The sequence below is a fragment of the Gorilla gorilla genome, chromosome 21 (assembly GCF_029281585.2).
Source record: "Gorilla gorilla gorilla isolate KB3781 chromosome 21, NHGRI_mGorGor1-v2.1_pri, whole genome shotgun sequence".
Taxonomy (NCBI): domain Eukaryota; kingdom Metazoa; phylum Chordata; class Mammalia; order Primates; family Hominidae; genus Gorilla; species Gorilla gorilla.
The window spans coordinates 47561847-47584616 of NC_073245.2; the positions used below are offsets into that span (position 1 = coordinate 47561847).

General features: G+C 41.4%; 1 protein-coding gene across 3 annotated transcripts in view; it reads right to left on the reverse strand.

The window, feature by feature from the left end:
* The window catches only part of UQCC1 (ubiquinol-cytochrome c reductase complex assembly factor 1), a 109462-nt gene that overhangs the window by 50999 nt on the left and 35693 nt on the right, over positions 1 to 22770 (reverse strand). For all 3 annotated transcript variants that reach the window (XM_055373390.1, XM_055373392.2, XM_055373391.2), the window contains 2 exons: positions 20403 to 20475; positions 12777 to 12834 (listed from right to left, as the gene is read on the reverse strand). In XM_055373390.1, coding sequence (XP_055229365.1) covers positions 12777 to 12834; positions 20403 to 20475 — 131 coding nt within the window. The remainder of the gene's footprint in view (positions 1 to 12776; positions 12835 to 20402; positions 20476 to 22770) is intronic.

Consider the following 22770-nt stretch of genomic DNA (forward strand, 5'->3'; position numbering starts at 1 on the left):
TGACAGAGTGAGACCCTGTCTAAAAAAAAAAAAATTAGCTTAGCTTAAGTGTACAGTGTTTATAAAGTCTACAGTAGTATACAGTAATATCTGACTCATCCAGAGCAACTTCTAGTTCTGCAAGCTCTATTTATGGTAAATATCTTATACAAGAATACCATTTTTTATTTCTTATACTGCATTTTTACTGTACTTTTTGTATGTTTAGATACATTTAGATACACAAATACTTACCATTATAACTGCTTACAGTATTCGAACAGTAATAAGTTGTATAGGTCTATAGCCTAGGAGCCATAGGTCATACCATACATCCTAGGTATATAACAGGCTATACCACCGAGGTTTGTGTAAGTATACTCTATGATGCCCACACAATAATGAAATACCTAATGATGCATTTCTCAGGACAGATCCCCATCATTAAGCAACACATGACTGAATTTACTTTAATAGAACATCATTTTCAGAATATTCTGATCCAGAAATATAAACTAAAGATTATACCTGCCTTTTGAGAAATATACAACCAGCAAAGATTGTTATAACCTGTACCTAATTTTGCTGATACTAACAGTTTAGAAGACATGGATTGACACCTGAAAATAAAAGGAGGGCAAATTCTCTTTTTTTTGTTTTTGTTTTGAGACGGAGTCTTGCTCTGTCGCCCAGGCTGGAGTGCACTGACGCCATCTTGGCTTACTGCAAGCTCCGCCTCCTGGGTTCACGCCATTCTCCTGCCTCAGCCTCCCGAGTAGCTGGGACTACAGGTGCCCGCCACCACACCGGGCTAATTTTTTATATTTTTAGTAGAGACGGGGTTTCACAGTGTTAGCCAGGATGGTCTCAATCTCCTGACCTCTTGATCTGCCCGCCTTGGCCTCCCAAAGTGCTGGGATTACAGGCGTGAGCCACCATGCCCAGCCAAAGGTGGGCAAATTCTCATTACTCCTAAAACATTGGACCCAATAAGTTCAACAGACCTTTTATTGATGCAGAACACTAAATATTGTAACTCTTCATTTAACATCACAGATAAGATTCTTGGAAACTGTAACTGTAAGCTTAACAACTTACGAAACCTATTTTACCATAGGCTAAGTGACATAAACAAGAGTTATATTCCTACAGTATATTTCTGGTCACAAAAACATCACTAAACTTCTAAATAAAGACCCAAAAGACTTCCAATATTAAACACTGAAATAATGTGAGCTATGCATACATTATGGCAGGGCACACTCACACCCACACCCACTCCAATAAGGACAATTTAGACATGCCAATTCACCTTCTGTGCACATCTTTGGGATGTGGAAGGAAACAGGAGGACCCAGAGAAAACCCACCTAGACATGGACAGAACATGCAGACTCCACACAGGCAGTGGCCCCAGATGGGAATTGTTATTTTTCTCCTCATCACTGTTATAACAAAGTGACATTGAACAGAACAATGTAATTTGAAGAAATGCTATATAAAACTCTACCGCAAATCTCATTACACATAAAGTTGTAAGACCAAAGCAAAGAATCAGTCTTCCTATCAACCAGAAGTTACTGAAGATTCCCATGAGTTCTACTGGGAAAATAAGATTCTGATCCACAGGGCTGTCCAATCACCAGTACCACATTCAGCTAATTAAATGCTCACCTAATTCTTTCCCTGAGTTTGTGAATCGAATTTACTAGGTAGTTAAGGACAGAAAAGTAGTCCTGTTGTGAAGGACTTTTTTGTTTATCCTCTTCAAGGGAAAAGCAGAGCTGAAGGCTGGGCCAAAATCTTAAGACAGTCAGCTGCCTGGAATGTCCAGACAAGCAGCTGAATACCAATTCTTAGGCCACCTGACCTTGAAGCCTATCACATTCAATTTACTCTTGTTTGATAACTGTTTTTAATAGGTAATACATGTACATAGTAATAAAAACCAAGTCTCCTTCCTACCTTCATCCCCTGCCAACCCGTTCCTCAACCAAAGGCAACCTCAGCTACTAGTTTCTTAGGAATCCTTCCACATATAACCTATACACACACAAGTTTATGTATGTGTGTATTCTTTTTACATAAATGGTACCTTCTTTATCTTCCCTTTTGTGATAGCATTCTACACATACTATCTTTTTTTTTTTTTTTTTTTTTGAAACAAGGTCTGGCTCTATCACCCAGGCTGGAAAGCAGTGGTATAATCTCAGCTCACTGCAACCTCTGCCTCCTGGGCTCAAGCCATCCTTCTACCTCAGCCTCCAAAGTAGCTGGGACTTCAAGCATGCACCACCATGCCCAGCTAACTTTTGTATTTTCTGTAGAGATGAGATGGGGTTTCGCCACGTTGCCCAGGCTGGTCTCAAACTCATAAGCTCAAGTGATTCTCCTGCCTTGGCCTCCCAAAGTGCTGGGATTATAGGCGTGAGCCACCACACCCGGCCAACATACTATTATTCTCAGACATTAAGAAAAAATTACATCTGATATTGGAATGGAAGGATGGAAGTGAAGAAATCTCAACTCCAACTCTGTGTTTCATCCACAGACACCCCAGTGAAAACTTTTGGACACCAGAGATAATAGATTACTACTAACTTATTTGACCATTATTAGGGTGACATCTGATTGACGCTGAATTCAACCAGTTTATCTGGCAATTTTTCCTATTCTAAAAATGACTAACAGGAAGAAAGAAAGAAAAAAAAACTTAAATAGCAAAAACGGACAAGTGCTATAATTAACAGTTAACACAACTACATGCCAGGCACTATGCCAAGTGATTTGGATGCATTATTTTTCCTAATTTTTACAACAACTCCATGAAGCTGATACTTGTGTCCTTACTGTCCTCATTTCACAGGTGAGAAAATTGAGTCTTAGAGAAGTAACTTGCCCAGTGATACAAACCTAGTAAGTGCTAAAACTGAGATCTGAACCTAGACAATCTGATCCCAGAGTCCTACGAAGGTTTTTGTTCTTTTGCCTCATTTAATGATTAGAACAAACCCTCCAGGATCTATTGACCCTATTTTTCATTCAGTCCTCACAAGTACAGTAATTTAAGCTTCAAAACTAGCATCATGTTAGAAATAGCACATCAGGAAAAAAAAAGACTGGCTAACTGGAGGCAAGCATACCTATAACAAGAGTAACTGCTAGCAGCCTAGCAGGAAAAGAGGAAATGAAAAATTTATTTAATAGAGACACGAAAAAAATAGCAGAGCAATTGAGGTTCAACAGGTACAACTCAAAGACAATAGTCTGGCAAAATACAGTTAAGAGTTATCAGGACATCCTGAATCATTCAGAAAAGACTGAAGTATGCTGAATGGTAAAAGAAAACTAAATAGGCCAGGTGCGGTGGCTCATGCCTGTAATCCCAGCACTTTGAGAGGTCGAGGCAGGCAGATCACCTGAGCTCAGGAGTTCGAGACCAGCCTGGACAACATGACAAAACCTCATCTCTATAAAAAATACAAAAATTAGGCCGGGCGCGGTGGCTCACGCCTGTAATCCCAGCACTTTGGGAGGCTGAGGCAGGCGGATCACCTGAGGTCAGGAGTTCAAGACCAGCTTGACCAACATGGTGAAACCACATCTCTACTAAAAATGCAAAATTAGCTGGGCGTGGTGGCACATGCCTGTAATCCCAGCTGCTCGGGAGGCCGAGGCAGGAGAATGGCTTGAACCAGGGAGGTGGAGGTTGCAGTGAGCCGAGTTCGCACCATTGCACTCCAGCCTGGCAACAGAGCAAGACTCCGTCTCAAAAAAATTAGTGGGGCACAGTGGTGCATGACTGTAGTCTCAGCTACTTGGGAGGCTGAGGCAGGAGAATCGCTTGAGCCCCAGAGGTGGAGGTTGCAGTGAGCTATGATAGTGCCATTGTACTCCAGCCTGGGAGACACAGTGAGACCTTGTCTCAAAAAAAAAAAAAAAAGAAACGAAGAAAAATAAATAAAACAAAGTCAAAATGGTTAATAAAAATAAAAGACTTGAAGATCCTGCTACCCACTGCAAAACAAAGCCAACACCTGTCACAGACTCTGACCATATAACAATAACGTTGAGTCATTAAGTAAGCTATTTCACAATACAGCTCACTTTAACTCACATCATGGGTGTATACCCTCATAATAAATGCCTAAATTTAACATTGAGAGGTCAAATTACATTTTGCCACTGATTTAAAGTCATAATGTCAGACCTCTGTTGGAAACGAGGGGGAATTGAGAAGGGCAGGGGGCATTATGGAGGGGATAACACACTTCCACGCTACAACATAATAAATAAAAACTGCCCTTAAGAATGCAGGCTGGGCACGCTGGCTCATGCCTGTAATCCCAGCACTTTGGGAGGCCGAGGAGGGTGGATCACCTGAGGTCAGGAGTTCGAGACCAGCCTGGCCAACCTGGTGAAACCTCATCTCTACTAAAAATACAAAAATTAGCTGGGCATGGTGGCAGGTGCCTGTGGTCCCAGCTACTCCGGAGGCTGAGGCAGGAGAATCGCTTGAACTTGGGAGGCAGAGGTTGCAGTGAGCCGAGACTGTGCCATTGCACTCCAGCCTTGGCATCAACAGTGAGAGACTCTGTCTCAAAAAAAAAAAAAAAAAAAAAAAAAAAAAAAAAGCAAAGTATCAGTGTGCCAATCTGTATCCAGGAAACAAAAAAAAATGCAAAATAAACAAAAAAAAAATCTTGTAATGAAAAAGATTCCTATATTAATTAACTAATCATTTATTGAACAAGTATTATTAAGCACCTACTCTGAATATAGACTGAATTTGTGCAGAAGCTACTACTCTGTTTAGGATCAAACTCAAGTGGCTCCTCCCAAGTTTGATGTGTCACCCAGGCTGGAGTGCAGTGGCATGATCTTGGCTCACTGCAATCTCTGCCTCCCGGGTTCAAGAGATTCTCCTGCCTCAGCTTCCTGAGTAGCTGGGATTACAGGCACCCACCACCACACCCAGCCAATTTTTGTATTTTTAGTACAGACACGGTTTCACCATGTTGGTCAGGCTGGTCTCAAACTCCTGACCTCAAGTGATCCACCTGCCTCGGCCTCCCAAAGTGCTGGGATTACAGGCATGAGCCACCGCGCCTGGCCTGATGATGTTCTTAAACCCACAATTTATTATTTAGGTTTTAAGCTTCACAGCACTATCCTTGTCTCTCAGTGATTCCAGTGGCTCATACATAATACTGATCTCTTTTACATATAAGAAAGGCAAATAACCCAGCTAGCAAAGTAAAGAAAAAAAGGAGTGTTCAAACCTGGTGTGCAAATATCTCTAAAAGGCAAGCATGGAGACGGGACAAAGGAAGAAAATGCCACTCAGTAGGAATATCAAATAATAAAGGGCTGAAGCTATCAATCCTGCCTTATAGAAAATAATAATAATGATTACTACCATTTACTATGTTCTGTAATGTGAGACTTGTCACTGTAAGATGCATTTACATTCATTCTCTCTCTCAGGACATTATAACTGTCCCCGTTTCACAGAAAAGAAAACACACTCTGAAGAGGTTAAGTAACTTAAGGTTGCACAGTAGAGAAGAAAGAAGCTGGAATGAAGCCTGAGCTCCCCCCTTTTTCTCCCATTCTGTGATAGCACCAAGAACCTCTTCCTGCTAAATAAGACAAATCGGAAGGCAACAACACTGTCTGTAGAGTTCAAAGGAATAGGAGAGTTTCCTAGCTATGATTTCCTCCTGTCAGCCTAAATCTGGGAGGGAAGACTCTTGTTATTCCTGATGCTGACCTCCTGCCAGGTACTGGCAGCTCTGAGCATCCTGTCTTGCTCACTCTGCTTGGGCCCTCTGACAATGCCAGTTGTGTTTTGGCCTTGTTTCTCCCACATGATAGTTTATAAGCTGCTTAGAGTATATCTGATTTTGAATTAATAAAGACTAGCAGGCACTTGGGCAGGTTCGTCACTCTGGCTGCTATGAAGGAATCCCAAAGGGGACTTTCACACAGCTTGTTTCCCTTACTCTGTCACCAGCTGAGGCCAAGAAAGCAGAGCCTAGATGGCTACACTCAAGCCCCAGCAGTGTGCTAATGAATGAGTTTATTGATCTGTAAGCTGGCACGCTGACCCTTTTCCAGGGCTGTGTACATGGCTATCTCCACCTGGTTTCCCAAACTCCCTCACTATGAAGCCTAACCCTTCTTGGGGGAGCATGAGGGCCACAGGACAGCCTGTGGGCAAACAGACAAGTTGGGTGAGGCACTTCCTGAAGCCATCTCACCTGACAACGAGCCTCCTCCAAGAGCTACACCTGGCCTGCAGCTTGCCTGTCAGATCCACTATAAAGAATAAGCCCCTGGGTACCAGGTATCAGCGCACTTAGGGTATGCAATGTTGGTAAAATGCTGCTGCATAGGCCTTTGGTTTGGGCAAGAAAGCTACAAGCGTGGGTTTTTGAACACTGCAACTCTGGCTGGGGGAGGGCAAAAGAGGATGTGCACATGGCCAGGGCTCACCATGTATAGCAGGCCTGGGGTTGCTGGAATCCAGCAGAAGCCTGAATGCCCTACAGCTACAGCAAAAGTGCTGTGGTGGTTTTAAAGAGCCTCTGCAGAGGCTGCCAGTGTCTGCCGGTGCAGTTCTCTGGCTGCGCTGAGACTGGCACCAGTCCGCTTTCTAACCCTTTCCCATCCCCACACTTTAATTCCTTCTTTTCTTTCCCAAAGGCTTCTTCCCTTCAGCTTATGAAATCATTCCAGTGTTTCCCCATTTTAAAATAAAAAACAATTAATGCTTCCCTTCTGAACTGTTTTTCCCTCAAGCGATCATCCCCTCATTTGAAACTTCTTGAAAAGTAGTTTACAATAACTTCTTTGCCTCTTAATTACTCCTCAATCCCATATAGTCTGTTCTGGCCCCCAGAAGGCCAAGGCAACTGCTTTCCTTGACCATCCCCAGGCAACCCCCCTTCCCCTGTGATCCCATATAATCTGTACATCACCCTGTGCTAGTTTCAGGTTTACCTGTGGCCTCTCCCGGGACACAGATAGTGAGCGCCAAGAAACACGGGGCCCATCATACAGCTGGTGATCCGTAAATGTTTGCTATGCTCATATGACATGTTCATACTCAGGGGAAGAGACCCCTATCCCCTGACCACCAAACAGGACAATCAGAAAGGAAGCAAAGTGTTTAGAAGGGGCAGGTAACCATAGTTAACTTCAGAGTTGTCTCAGGTCAGCCACTACTGAGTAAGTGGCCTAAGACAATTCCTTAAAATTGCCAAAACTGTCTCCCCATTTGCAAAATGAGAGAATTGGACTAGATCTGTAGTTTTTAAACTGCATTCTGAGTTTCCATGGAACTACTTAACAGTCTTTTTTCAGTGGGCATGTTGTGAAGATGTGAAGCAAGCAGGTCATTCCCACCTCCTTTCATCATATTTATCATATATGGTGGCTGAGCATAAGATTTCATTTTTAAAAAGGACTCTGCTGATAAAAAGTTTGAAAACCACTAGATCCCTCTACCTGGAAGGCTTTTTCATCCACTCTTTCACTTGCTAACTTCTACTCACCCTTTAGGTGTCAATGTAAATGTCCTCTTCAGTGAAGCCTTCCCTGACTGACCCACCCATAAACTAAATGAGGTTCCCAGCTTCTCCCACATAGCCTTGTCACGTCCTCTCATTTCACCTATCACAGTTGTATTTTATTAGTGATTTGTTTAATGTCTCTCTTCTCACCTAAGCCCTAAGAGGGCACGAAATAAATTTGTCTGCTGTACACAGTACCTTCAATCAAGAGAATAAATGCCATAATTTTATGAATCTATGTTTAAGTAGGTACTTTAGTATTAATTAACATTAATTTAAGTATTTAATTAATTACTTTGGTAGTTATAATTACTAAAGAGGAAAGCAACTTAATGCTTTCAGTTAGCCAGACCAGCACCTGAATTTCCTCTCCACCACATTCTAACTACTTCTTTGGGAAAGTTCTCTGACTTCTCTAAGCCCCTGATCCCTCATATGTAAAATGAGAATAAAGTAGTTGTGAGCATGTGTGAAATAATGTATGTAAATAAATAAATGATAATATACATAAAACACCTAGTAGTAATTGTATTTATGAAATACCTGACTTTAAAATAATCTTTAAAAACAGACTACATTTTACTCCCTCTCCATCGTACCTCCATCACAGGTATGTTCTAATTTTATTTGTTCCATTCCATTTTATAAAATTAATTTCTGCATTGAGAAGGTACTAGTGCTCCATGACAATTTGAAAAGGGGAGTCTCTACAAATCTGTTAACACTTATAATGCCAACACAAATTCCAACTACATAAATCTCCCTGCCCAGAAGGGGAGGCTTCAAAGCAGAGATAATACCTGAATTGGATACTGAAGGAAAAACAGGAATTTGTCAAGTGGAGAGGCGGGGGAAGGGCCTTCTAGGCAGAAGAAACTTTGTGCAGAAGACTTGATATTTCTACTACATAGTTTTGCTTTTTCTTGCAGAGAAGGGAGTAGTGATGGTAATAGTGCCTAGAATAGCAACAAATGGGACTAGTAAAGGCACCATAGGTCACATTTGATCAGATGTGAATGCCATGATATGAAACTTTTATTTTATTTTATTTTCTGAGATGAAGTCTCGCTCTGTCGTCTAGGCCGGAGTGTGTGGCGCCATCTCGGCTCACTGCAACCTCAGCTTCCCAGGTTCAAGCGATTCTCATGCTTTAGCCTCCTGAGTAGCTGGGACTACAGGTGCCCGCCACCATGCCTGGCTAATTTTTTTGTATTTTTATTAGAGACAGGGTTTCACCATGTTGGCCAAGCTGGTCTTGAACTCCTAACCTCAGGTGATCTGCCCACCTCAGCCTCCCAAAGTGCTGGGATTACAACCGTGAGCCACTGGGCCCGGCCAAAACTTGTATTTTATTCTGAGAACAATGGAGAACATTAAGGAGTGAGTGCACGTGTGTGCGTTATGTGTGTGTCTGTTTGTGTACTGACCCCATTTGTACTGAGAAGCCAATGGAATGGGGATAGGGAAGCTAGAGGCCAAAGACCACTTTTCAAGTACTGTTGGTTGCAACTCAGTGAAATCAATTTAGTGGGTGACATTATCAATGTCTGTTTAAAATGAATTCAAATGGAATAGAAAATATCAAGGGTTCCCTCTCTCGGCCTTGGAGCCTCCCTCCCTCTGTCTCTGTACAGGGGAGCTGCTTCTTTCTTCCTTCCCCCTTCTTTCTTTTCTTTCTTGCCTATTAAACTCCTTGCTCCTTAAAACTAAAAAAAAAAAAAAAGAAAGAAAGAAAGAAAAGAAAATATCAGAGATTACCTGACATTATAAGGATAAATTTTACAGAACTTCTGTATAAGATTCATGTGTCCATTCTGGTCACAAAGTAACATGCATTTGTTACGATGGGTCAGAGTCAAAAAAATTTTGAGTTAGGTGACTGAGCAGGTGAAGGGGTGAGAGAAGAGACAAATGAGGGCTCCCAAGTTTCTGGTGTGGGCATGATGCCAGTGGCCAAGATAGGATATAGGGGAGGAGGCCTGCTTTTATCAAGTCCACGTGGGGATGCTAGACAGCGCAGACAGCGGCCTCTCTCAGCATTTTTTCAGCAGCCACAGTCAATACTAATCTTGTTCAGCAAAGACAATGAACACATAGTCATTGCAGCTGCAAGCTCAAGTGAGTATACAACTGATAAGGGTCCTCTAGGAGCTGGAGGGTGTCCCAGCCCTAAATCCTAAACCACAGAAAAACTGTGAAACTAAAAAAATCAGACAGGATAAGTGAAACACCATTTCCTCCAGGGAACTAACAGGGTGTGAGAAATCTTGTCCTTATTCTAAGAGTCAACAGGGAACCCTTACCCTTGGGAACCTAAGCAAACCTTCTGAAATGTCAGCCACCAGGGTATTTTTGTTTATTAGTAGTTTGTTTGGTTTTGGTTTTGTTTGGGGGAGGAGGCATTATTTCTACTTTTCTGTTTTCTAAGCCTCCTCCCCCACCCCACACTACCACCTCCAAGAGGTACTTCAACCCCTACGCCTCCAGCAAGTCCACTGAGTCCTGTAATCTTGATGTGGCTATCCTTCAGTTACCCTCCTGGAGCTTCAGGCTAAGAGAGCAGGGCCAATAGAACATGGCTTCTCCACAGACTTGGGGTGGATCCATCATTCCTAACAGCCTGCCCACCCCGCCCCTGCACGATTCCATTAGAAGAAAGAGTTCTCCAATTCTTGGAGGATCACAGCACAACTGAGCCCCAAACTAACTACTTTCCTGGTGATCCTTCCACTACATTCCTCAATAAACCTGCCCCAGACACATCAGGCAACTGGCTGCCCTCAAATACTCCATGTTCTTGTACACATTCTATCTTTTGCTCCTAATATTCCCTCAATCTAAAATGCCCACCCTTTCTCTGACAGAAATTCTAGTCACTCTTCGTGGTGCATCTCAAATGTCACCTCTACCACAAAGCCACTCTTTATCCAACACTCCACCCCATCACCAAATCTGGATTTAGTTACACCACTTTGTGCTTCCACTGCATCTGCCTGTGTCTTGGGCACAGCATTTCTTTCACTGGCATGCATTACAGGCAATCGTGCTTTATGTCTGTTTTCCATTAGACTTACATTTCTTGAAGATACAGACACAGAGTCTGTATCTGATTTGCCCAAAAGAAATTACCAGAAAAGAACGCATGTCATACCCTTCTCTCCAACATCCCATGGTCCTGCACACACAGGAGGTCCTCAAGAAGAGTGCTGATTCAAACTGAAAAGCTACAGATTCTTTCCACCAAAACCTGCATATCATCAGAACTAGGCGAGAGAAAGAGTGGAAGGGGAATCAAGTATAGATTTGAAGCAGACAGCTTCCCTCTCTCGATTGAACTGGGGGTGGTACACCCTACTCCTCAGAAATTAAACCAACCTCAGCAAGGAAGATTAAGCAGGCACAGTTTGGAAACTTTAAAGAACTATAAGTAGTTTCAAGGTTCTCCCAGCTGCTGTTAGTCGGGTATTGACCTTGGGATGTGGTCACAGGGATTATATATTTTATTTTATTTTGCCATCCACTCCCTCTAACACTGATACCTCTAGCTATATGGGCAATAAAGAGTCTTTCATACAGGTTCTGAATATTATCTTTGAGTTCCCCTAGCCTTCTTGCAACCCTCCCACCTTTCCAGTGAGTAATTTTACAGTGCCACCTCTACAGTCCTCCTCTCCTAAAAAAGCACTTTTTCCCTTCAATATACGCAGCTTCCTTCCCTGAATGCTATGCCTTAACCTTCACCATTAAGACAACAAGATGGCAGTGTGCCTTTTAAGCTACCTGATGCGTTGCACATTTCAAAGAACTAACAGGTAGAAGTATAAGGGTTTTGATAGTTGCAGCTTCCTTTGTGATCCTATAAGTACTTCTTACTCATATTTATTATATAACTTAGGCGTTCTGATTTATAATTGACCATTTTACACATCTTATCTCCCTCACTAGACTGTGAGCTTCTTGAGAACTATTCCCTAGTTCCCACAAAGTGCCCAGGATATGGTGTGCACTTAATAAACTACTGCTTAGAAAAAGATAGCATAGGCTGGGCACGGTGGCTCACGCCTGTAATCTCAGCACTCTGGGAAGCCGAGGCAGGTGGATCACTTGAGGTCAGGAGATTGAGACCAGCCTGGCCAAGATGGTGAAACTCTGTCTCTACTAAAAATACAAAAAAAATCATCTGGGCGTGGTGGTGGGCTCCTGTAATCCCAGCTACTCGGAGGGCTGAGGCACAAGAATCACTTGAACCTGGGAGACAGAGGTTGTAGTGAGCCACAACTGCACCACTGCACTTCAGCCTAGGCAGCACAGTGAGACTATGTCTAAAAAAAAAAAAAAGCATAAAATAAACTGCCACCTTAGGCCCCTAAGCCAAACTCAGTGTAACTGTGTCAGTACAGAGGAAGAAACATTTCAGAGGTGATCAAAACCAAAAAGTATATAGTAGTCAGTTGTATGATGCAAAGGCTCAGCTGAAGGCAGTCTCAAACAAGGGTCCTTTTGACAGGGCAGCCATTCCCATGTTCCTCAGATACTCACTATGGTCAAAGTAGTAAACTTAGTTCTCCAGAATTTACTTTCCCAAGATCTGGCAGTTCAATAAATACATTCCCCAGCCCCTGACTTCAACGACTCTCCTATATCCTTCTGACCTTTAATACTGTGTAACATTAGATGAAAAATTGATTTTTTTTGGCTACTTATTTCACAGCTGAAGAAAAAATATACTGTTTAAGGTGTTAAATATTTTTACATGCAACAAACCTGGCATGGAGCTAACTTGTATGCACATTTTAGAGGTACAGGCGTAAATGTCAGTGCTATAATTTGTTATAGGTTTCTGATGACCAGCAATGAAAATGACCACGGATTCTCACAATTCAAACCACTTTTACGTAAATGTGAACTTTCCTAAAACAGCCAAGGGAGAGAAAACTTTCCATCCAAGCTCATAGAGTCTGTTAAGAGATACTGATAGCATTGTTCACTGGGTTAGGTGTTCTCTGAAAAAATCCTACAAATATTAGTTTCCTTCTGGGCTTATGCTTTGACCTTTAATAAAAATGTGCTTCAAGACACCAGTTATTAAAATGAAAGGAACAGTTTTTAACACCTGAACAACTGCCATTTCATATAATCAGCCCTGCTGAAGGCTATACCTTACAAGTCAGCAGTGTTTAAAAAAATACATTTGGTGACTTCATTTAAATTGCTCACTTACCAGACGTGGAGTAGGGTTATAAGAAACCATGAATTGAATGTATCAGGCATCTGACACCCTAGAAAATAACAATAAGGTATAAGTATGTGAGGGTTTAAAGGAAGCATATTGACCATATTTTAAATATTGGCAGGCACGGCACTTACGGTGCTCTCTGATTATGCTATTGCAGAAAAGTCCAGTAGAACAATAGGGCGAGACCACAGGATAAAAGAACTTTGAATCATAGCACGCCAGGAGTAAAAGAAAAAAAAAGGATGGATGCGGTGGCTCATGCCTGTAATTCCAGCACTTTGGGAGGCCGAGGTGGGCAGATCACCTGAGGTCAGGAGATCAAGACCAGCCTGGCCAACATGGCGAAACCCCATCTCTACTAAAAATACAAAAATTAACCAGGCGTGGTGGCGGGCGCCTGTAATCCCAGCTACTTAAGAGGCTGTGGCAGGAGAATTACTTGAACCTGGGAGGCGGAGGTTGCAGTGAGCCAAGATCGCGCCACTGCACTCCAGCCTGGGCAATAGAGTGAGACTCTGTCTAAAAAAAAAAAAACAACCCATTGAATTTAGTCAGACCACCAGCCTTCCAGTTCCAGCCCTGTTACCAGCTTGTTATGTGGCCTTGGACAAACCACTTCTCCCCTTTGAGTCTTGGTTTTCTCACTTTGCAGAATGTGGCCTAGATGATTTCTATGGTTCCTTCCAGCTTCCGTGTGATTCTACAGTATTTTCCCTCCATGGGCTTGAATTCTGAAAAGCTAGGCAAACACTCCCTTACTTTTTTCAGTTGGGCTCCACTGAGAAGCTTAAGTCTTTCTAGTATCCTTTTCCTGTCTTCTTTCTGTAAGGTACCCAATGTGCTATGGATATGGGTGTGCTAAATGATTTGCCCAAAAGAAATGACCAGGAGCTGGGTGCAGTGGCTCACACTTGTAATCCCAGCACTTAGGGAGGCTGAGGTGGGTGGATTGCTTGAGCCCAGGAGTTTGAGACCAGCCTGGGAAACATAGTGAGACCCCATCTCTACAAAAAACTACAAACATTAGCTGGGCATGGTGGCATGCACCTATAGTCCCAGTTACTTGGGAGGCTGAGGTGGGAGGATCACTTGAGCCAGGGAGGTGGAGGTTACAGTGAGCCAAGATCATTTAACTGTACTCACGCCTGAGTGACAGAGCAAGACCCTGTCTCAAAAATAAGAAAAAAGAAAAAGAAAAAGAAAAGATCAGGTGAAAAAAATCAGGGCTCTAGGGAGCTGCAGCTGAATAAGAAAGCATATTGTACTTACTGAAAGGCTGTTCATCACCCTCCAGAAATGACAAAACTGGGAAGGGCTTCTCCTTGGTTTCAGATCCCACAAATTAGTTCTGTGCTCAGACATCAAAGCCTCTCAATTCTCACTCAGCTAAGAAAAGCCTCCTGCTGGATGAGGGGTCTCCCACTGAATGTGCCCTCCTTATTACATAACAGGGAGAAAAGCCAGAGCAAGAGGAAGATGCAAAAAGAGAATAAGTGGGGAATTTGGGCCCTTATGGTAGAATCTGTCCTTTGGGGCAATGACTCAAGAAAGAAGCGCTATCCTCTGCTTTTCAGCAACCATCAAGGTACATGATGTACTAAATGATAACAAAGAGGGGTCACTAGGAGATAACACATAGGCCCGGACCCCCATGAGGTACATTAACAGCACCAATAATAAAGAGCTGTAATTCACTGTGGGCTTACTATGTGCCAGATGTTCTACTGGGTTCTTCACATCCATGAGCTCAATGAATCCTCCCAATAACCCTGAGGTGGGCATTGATATTATCCCAAATTGACAGGTAAGAAAACTGACTCAGAGAGACCAAGACAATTGCTGTTCAAGGTCATACAGCTATGAAAAGAGACATCTGAGATCAAATTCAGATCTACTTGATTCCAAACACTGTGTTCTTAATCCTGCTCTAACAGCCTCTCTAATACCACTATCAGAAACTAACTCACTAAGGGCCCATCTGCATACCAGATCTACTGCAAGCCATGTCAATACATTATTTCACTCAATCCTCACTTTAACCCTGGAGGGAAGCATTATAATCCTCATTTTAGAGATGAGGAAACAGACTCAAACTAAGTAACTTGTGGGCAGCCACAATATTAACAAGCTAGTGGCAGGGCTGCAGTTTGAATCCAAGTCTGTCACAAAGTGGCACCAAAATACTTTGGTGAGCTTACTGGGAGGTGCCTAGCAGCTGTCAAGTCGACTTCCTCTCAGAGCCCAGCAGGAGCGAGCTGAAGGCTGGCCTGGCCAGCCATACAGCTATTAAGATACATGCCATCTGAGAATGGGCCAACCACCCTCCACCTAGACAAGAATAGCCCTGAGAAACTCTGAAGCCCGGATCTGAAGTTGGGTCTTTTTTGGATGCTAGAACAAAACATTAAAAAGAAAAATTTTCTTGGAAGTCTGTCTTTCAATCTGGAAAATGAAATTTGGCTGCTTCTAAAGGACAATCTGTTCAACTGCTACCTCTACATCAAAGCTTCTCAGCAGCCTCCAGGAGCCTTTCCAATTTTCTCAGAGAGGGAATCAGTTCTTGGGCTGGAAAGCACAGACAGACAGACAGGCCAGCAGCTGGACTTGGGTCACAATTTCCCCTTCTGGGGTCACCTCAGGGCTGAGGGTGGGAAAAGTGCTGGCATATGATTGAGTCCCTATACACACTGGTGTCAGAACAGAAACCCACAGGGTAAAGCCCTAAAAAGTAACACCATTGACTGTTGACTGTGAACTATGCAAAAATACAGCAGATTCTTTAGTTCAATGAAATGCATTTAAACACTTCAAAGTTAAAACCTGCTGTAGTATTTTGCCATGATCACACTCTTGCTCCAATGCACATTCAGTGCTTTAGTTTCTGAAGCTAGGCACTTTCTTTCTTGACATCAAGTTGGATACAATTAAATAGTTCATTACTGTTATGGGGTGGCAGCGTAACACAGTTGTACATTTAATGTGGGGTCAGACTGCCTGATTCAATTCTTTGACTCTACCTCTCACTCACTATGTGACACTGGGTAAAATTACTCAATTTTCTTCTCTGTAAAAATGAGAAAAACAAGATAACTGACCTTGTAAGATTTTTGTGAGAATGAGATAAGGCCTATAAAATGTTTAGCAAAATGGTTAGTATTAAGTTAGTAGGTACTCAATAAATATTCACTATTGTTGGTTTTCAGCGAATTATTTAAATAGTAGAATTGAAATTATCTTTGAAAAACCCCACTAATTATTTCAGATTGTATCAGTGATAAACCTCAACCACAGACTCAGAATGTATTCATTAAGGAGCCTCCTCTCCAAGGCCTCCAGTCTCTTAAGGGTTAAAGACAAAGCAGTCTGCAGACAACACTGTGGAATTCAACAGGAGCTCTACTGATTGACCACCTCTGCTCCAAAGTGCTCTTCACAGCAGAACATCTCTAAAAGACCAGTCAGCAAACCACAGTGTACTCATTAGTGCAACATGCTCAGACAAAAGACATACTCAAAATATCTAAGAAACAGCGGGCTGCTGAATTCTCAGGACTCCAAAAGTTAAGCCCTAAAATACCACAAGTCCAAGTGAGCTATGACCACTTTAAAAAGTACAATCTTGGGAAGCAATATATATATACTGCTTTCTCTTGTGTCTTTTTTTTTTTTTTTCTGCCCAGGCTGGTCTTGAACTCCTCAGCTCAAGGGATCCTCCTGCCTTGGCTTCCCAAACTGCTAGGATTACAGGTGTGAGCCACTGCACCCAGCCCCTTTCTCTTATTTCAAACCTGTCTGGCCTACTCTTTAGAATCCAAGCCACAGGAAAGTCAGTGTAATTATTTGAAAGATATTTGTCATCTTCTGCATCCAGATGGTATATTCCAGATTTGTTCTCTTTTTATTCACTAGCCACAGTTTGGAAGCACTTTGGTTTGATATGAAAACTTAATCTACCCACAAATGACAAAGATGGGCCACAACAGAATGTAATAAAAATGAACATGCTATAGGTCTCAAAAGGAAATTCTCAAATTGAGTCTCAGAAAACCTGAAGAGTGGCATTACTAAAAAATTTACTTTCTCCCTAGGTAACTACTTCAAAGACTAAGCTAGGACAAAGCTCACCAATAGATTCACACTATAGTTAGTATAAACATCAGTTTCCAATACTAATAGAAAATCTCACAGAGGTAGTTTGCATTTAAATATAACAAAATACAAAAACTATTAAAATGAATTACATTTTCTAATTTGCAATTACACTCATTCACAGACAATATGTTATAGTGGAGAAATCCCTGGATTTTAAACCAGACAACACAGGTTCAAGGCTTGGCTAGGCAACCCTGGGTGAGTCACTTAGCCCCTTTGAGCCTCAACTGTTTCTGAAAACAAAATAAAACAAAATGAAAACAGTAATACAAGCCCTTCCTAGCCCACAATATTTTGTAACTCTTAAATGAGACAAATATAAAACCATACTATATGAGCTAATAGTATAAAACAGTTATTTATAAACTTTTCTTAAGTTTTATAAGTAGTTTACAACAGGCTATGAATTGAAACATGATATGTTAAATACGTAAAAAGTCTTATTATTCAATACTATAATATTAACTGAAGAACCTTCAATAATGAACAGCTGGCCAAGACAAAGTTATCTAGTAAACATCCTTTCAAAATAATTCTAAGAAATTTCTGAGTTACTTATTGAATCAAATATAAAATAGACATTAAATAGACATCTGAGGATGAGGGTTTTTTTTTTTGTTTTTTTTTCTGAGATGGAGTCTTGCTCTGTCGCCCAGGCTGGAGTGCAGTGGTGTGATCTCGACTCACCGCAACCTCTGCCTCCCGGGTTCAAGTGATTCTCCTGCCTTGGCCTCCCGAGTAGCTGGGATTAGAGGCACCCACCACCATGCCCAGCTAATTTTTAGTAGAGGGTGGGGGTTTCACCATGTTGGCCTGGCTGGTCTCGAACTCCTGACCTCAAGTGATTCACCCACCTCAGACTCCCAAAGTGCTGGGATTACAGGCGTGAGCCACCACGCCCAGCCTGAGGATGAGGTTTTAAAAAGACCTGATGAAAAATACTTCACACATGGATTCAAGAAGGCACTTAAAGAAAAAAAAAAAAAAAAAAAAAACAGGCTGGGCATGGTGGCTTATGCCTGTAATCCCTGCACTTCAGGAAGCTGAGGCAGGATCACTTAAGGCCTAAGACCAGGAGTTCAAGACCAGCCTGGGCAACATAGTGAGACCCTGTCTCTACAAAAAATAAAAATAAAAAAATGACCCAGGCATAATGGCATGTCTTTGTAGTCCCAGCGACTCAGGAGGCTGAGGTGGGAGGGTTGCTTGAGCCCAGGAGTAAAAGGATGCAGTAAAAGGGCTAGAGCCACTGATTCCAGCCTAGGTGACAGAGCAAGATCATCTCTTAAAAAAAAAGAAAAAGAGGCCGGGCGCGGTGGCTCACGCCTGTAATCCCAGCACTTTGGGAGGTCGAGGTGGGTGGATCACAAGGTCAGGAGTTCGAGACCAGCCTGGCCCATATGGTGAAACCTCGTCTCTATTAAAAGTACAAAAAAATTAGCCGGGCATGGTGGCACATGCCTGTAATCCCAGCTACTTGGGAGGCTGAGGCAGAAGAATTGCTTGAATCCGGGAGGCAGAGGTTGCAGTGAGCCGAGATCACACCACTGCAGTCCAGCCTGGGTGACAGAATGAGATTCTGTCTCAAAAAAAAAAAGAAAAAGAAAAAAAGCAGTTTCTAATATTAATAGCTTCATCAGATAGAGAAAAAATTTTTTCCTTTTGGACTAACTTATCCTAGACTAACAAAGAAGCAGGAAAATATTCTTTCCAGGTTATGAATAAAGAAGAAAGGAAAGGTGAACACTAAATTGGAATTATAATTCAGTATGGTATTTTAGTTTTTGGTGTCAATCTGCTGAGACAGTAAAATAAAATGATTTGTATTTATTTGATTTTTAAAAACCAAAATAGGCCAGGTCCCATGGCTCACGCCTGTAATCCAGAACTTTGGGTTGGGAGACCAAGGCAGGTGGATCACATGAGGCCAAGAGTTTGAGACCAGCCTGGCCAACATAGCCAAACCCTGTCTCTACTAAAAAAAATACAAAAATTAGCTGGGCATGGTGGCATGCACCTGTAGTCCCAGCTACTCAGGAGGCTGAGGAACAAGAATCACTTGAAACTGGGAGGTGGAGGTAGCAGTGAGCCAAGATGGCGCCACTCCACTCCAATCTGGGCAATAGAGCAAGACTCAAAACAAGTCTCAAAAAACACGATGCAACAAAAAAAGAGTTATTAAATAACCAAAACTGCACCCAGCTTTCTTCATTGTTGTGAACACAATTATATACAAATATTTGCTGCTAGAGAAAAATCTCAAATGTATACATTTAGGTGTATGCTGCTTTGAGGATGTGACTATTACCACAGAAGTACACAGCATACATTTCCTTCCAAAACCTGTGGAACTGGAAATGATTTAATCTCTCCCAAATACAAGTACCTGCTTTAATTAACTTTGTTAATAATATAACTGTTTACAGCATCAAAATTAATACTGTGATAACAATCAACTGCTTCTGACAGTCTAAACCAGCAAAACCCTTTTGGAAAGCAATTCATCAATGAGGTATACATAATAAAATTATATATGCCTTTTGACCCAATAGTCTTTTAACATGAGAAAAATCATAATTAATCCAGGATTAATTAAAACAATTAAAAATTAAAAACAGGAATAGCTGGCCAAACGTCCATGTCAAAATGCTAAGTAAAACATCCAGAATGGGCCAGGCACAGTTGCTCACGCCTGTAATCCCAGCATTTTGGGAGGCCAAGGAGGGCGGATCACGTGAGGTCAGGAGTTTGAGACCAGCCTAGCCAACATGGTGAAACCCCATGTCAACTAAAAATACAAAAATTAGCTGGGTATGGTGGCACATGCCTGTAATCCCAGCTATTCGGGAGGCCGAGGCAGGAAAACTGCTTGAACCTGGGAGGTGGAGAGGTGGAGGTTACACTGAGCCAAGATCGTACCACTGCACTCCAGCCTGGGCTAATAGAGCAAGACTCCATCTCAAAAAAAAAAAAAAAAAAAAAAACCATCCAGACTGTAAAACAGAATATGTTTACTATGATATGAATACTCTTATGTAAAAAGATGCATGTGTGGACAAGGGAGATAATCTCAAAGTACAGTTTGTTTGTTTTTTCAAAATAAGCAAAATGTTTTATTTATAGGATCCTTTTGCTCTCTGTTTACTCTATTAAAAAAGAAAAGCAGCTGGGTACAGTGCCATGTGCTTTTAGTCCCAGCTACTATTCAGGAGGCTGAGGTGGTAGGACTGCTTGAGCCCAGGAGTTTTAGGCCAGCCCGGGCAACACAGCAAGACCCTGTCTCTAAAGAAATATATACAAGAAGTTTTTTAAAGAGAAAAATAGACAGTTTGGATTATATGCTTTGTGCAGGAAAAACTGTTTCACTAGGGACTAAAAAAACCTATCCTATTAAAACACAACCATAAAAATGAAATGTAGATTTGTTCTCCTTTTCAGTACTATCAAACAATAACTTACTTAGAAAGAATTCCTCGAAGTCAGTTTTCTCCACACAGCTAGTATACATGCGCAGGGCCGCAATCTTAATCTTCTAGACAAAGAGAATAAAACCAAACTCAAGACATGACCAAGTGGATGTTCTACTTCCATTAGACATGGGTCACAGAATCTTATATTTCTTCAACTAGAAGGAAGGGTCCAAACCTCTCTCTAGGTAATTTAAACCAATATAAATTTTTTTTGTTTTCTTAGAGCTTAGCCATTCATACAGACTTCACACAATTTTCATATTTTAGGACTTTAGCATGAAAACCTCAGAAAGGCTTTTCCAATATTTAAATGAAATCTCTCATTTAATTCCAACCTACTTCACCACATTTGTGCCTCTAAATCACTGTTCAGCATTATCCACATTAACTCTTTAGAATCTGAAATCCTTTATAGCAAAAAAGTACACATTCTTCTGGCCAAAATCAAAGAAATATACAAAAACCCTCAAGCCTTTAATCTTTCCTCAGAGGCACTACTATCTATTCTATAAATCTCTGGGGGATGGAGTAAGCGGTATCTTTTTTCCAGATCTTTAGTTTTATAGTTTGCTGATTAACACTGTGTCTGTAAATAAGGGTTTCTAATGACTGTAAAATACAATATAAGAATCAAACTTTTACTATGCCCAAAGCACTAGGAATTCTCTTAGGCTTTTGATATGAGTGGTGGTTTTAATTTTTTCACTGAGCTGTATACTTAAGATTTTTATATTACACTGTATATAAATTATGCCTTAATAAAAATAAATCTAAAAATAAATTATTTAAGAGTTGACTTATGGGTCTGAAGACCAACTCAGCACTCTAGGAACAGGTATTTTAAGGACTTTCAAAACATTTCATTAAGGATATAACTAAATAAATGAGCACTTCAACAAGGCTTCTAGAAGCTTATTTTTTCTCAAAACAACAGGGAAAGTTATAAACTCAAATATGCATAGACCAAAAACAAATGTGTACAGGCTGAGAATGACAAAGCAACTGAAGAAAAACCAATCTAGAATTTAGTGGAGCTATGATATTAAGGTTTAAAGTCACCAAGAACATACTATACCCAAAACTATATAATGTTCATATTTTTCTAAATTCTCTAGAGTTAAAGCAAGTGTCTCTGATGGGTAGAAATACCCATAACAAATTAAGGAATGATTACGTCTCTGATTGTAATTAAGATATTTTATTTGCTAACTTGAGATCTGTCATGTTTTTAAGAGCTTCCAGTTTAAAGTTAATACAGGGGAAAATAGGACATATAGAAATAGACAAATAAAAATCAGATATCCCTATCTGGGGAGTAAATCAGCATTAGAAGCCCACATTTAAACAAAACCCATGGTGAAATGCTAGAAAAGAAAAGCAAATTAAACCTAAAAGCAAGCAGAAAGAATGATATAGTAAAGAGCAGAAATCAACAAAACTGAAACAGAAAGATAAAATACAGAAAATTCAAGCCAGGCCAGGCATGGTGGCTCACGCCTGTAATCCCAGCACTTTAGGAGGCTGAGACAGGCAGATCGGCTGAGCCCAGGAGTTGGAGACCAACCAGGGAAACATGGCAAAACGTTTCCATCTCTACCAAAAATACAAAAATTAGCTGGCCATGGTGGTGTGTGCCTATAGTCCCAGCTACTCAGGAGGCTGAGGTAGGAGGCTGAGCCTGGAAGGTGGAGGTTGCAGCAAGCTGAGATCATGCCACTGCACTCCAGCCTGGGTGACAGAGCCGGACCTTGCCTGAAAAAAAAAAAAAAAAAAAAAAAGGAAAATTGAAGCCAAAGCCGTTTCTTTAAAAATATCAATAAAATTAGGTTGGGTGTGGTGGCTCACCCACCCGGCTCACTAATCCCAGCACTTTGAGAGGCCAAGGCAGGAAGATCAACTGAGGTCAGGATTTCGAGACCAGCCTGGCCAACATAGTGAAACCCCGACTCTACTAAAAATACAAAAATTAGCCAGGCATGGTGGCAGGCGCCTGTAATCCCAGTTACTCGGGAGGCTGAGATAGGAGAATCGCTTGAACCTGGGAGGGAGAGGATGCAGTGAGCCGAGATTGTGCCACTGCACTCCAGCCTGGGCGACAGAGCGAGACTCCACCTCAAAAAAAAAAAAATCAATAAAATTGATAACCTATAAAACTGATCAAGGAAAAAGAAAAGCCCAAAACACATAAGATACAAATTTTCAGTATCAGGAATCAGAGAGCAGACATCACTGCATATCCTAAAGACATTAAAAGGATAATAAGGGAATCCTATGAACAACTTTACTCCAATGAATGTGATTACTTAGATGAAATGGACAAATTCCTTGAAAGATACAAACTATCAAAGCTCACTAAA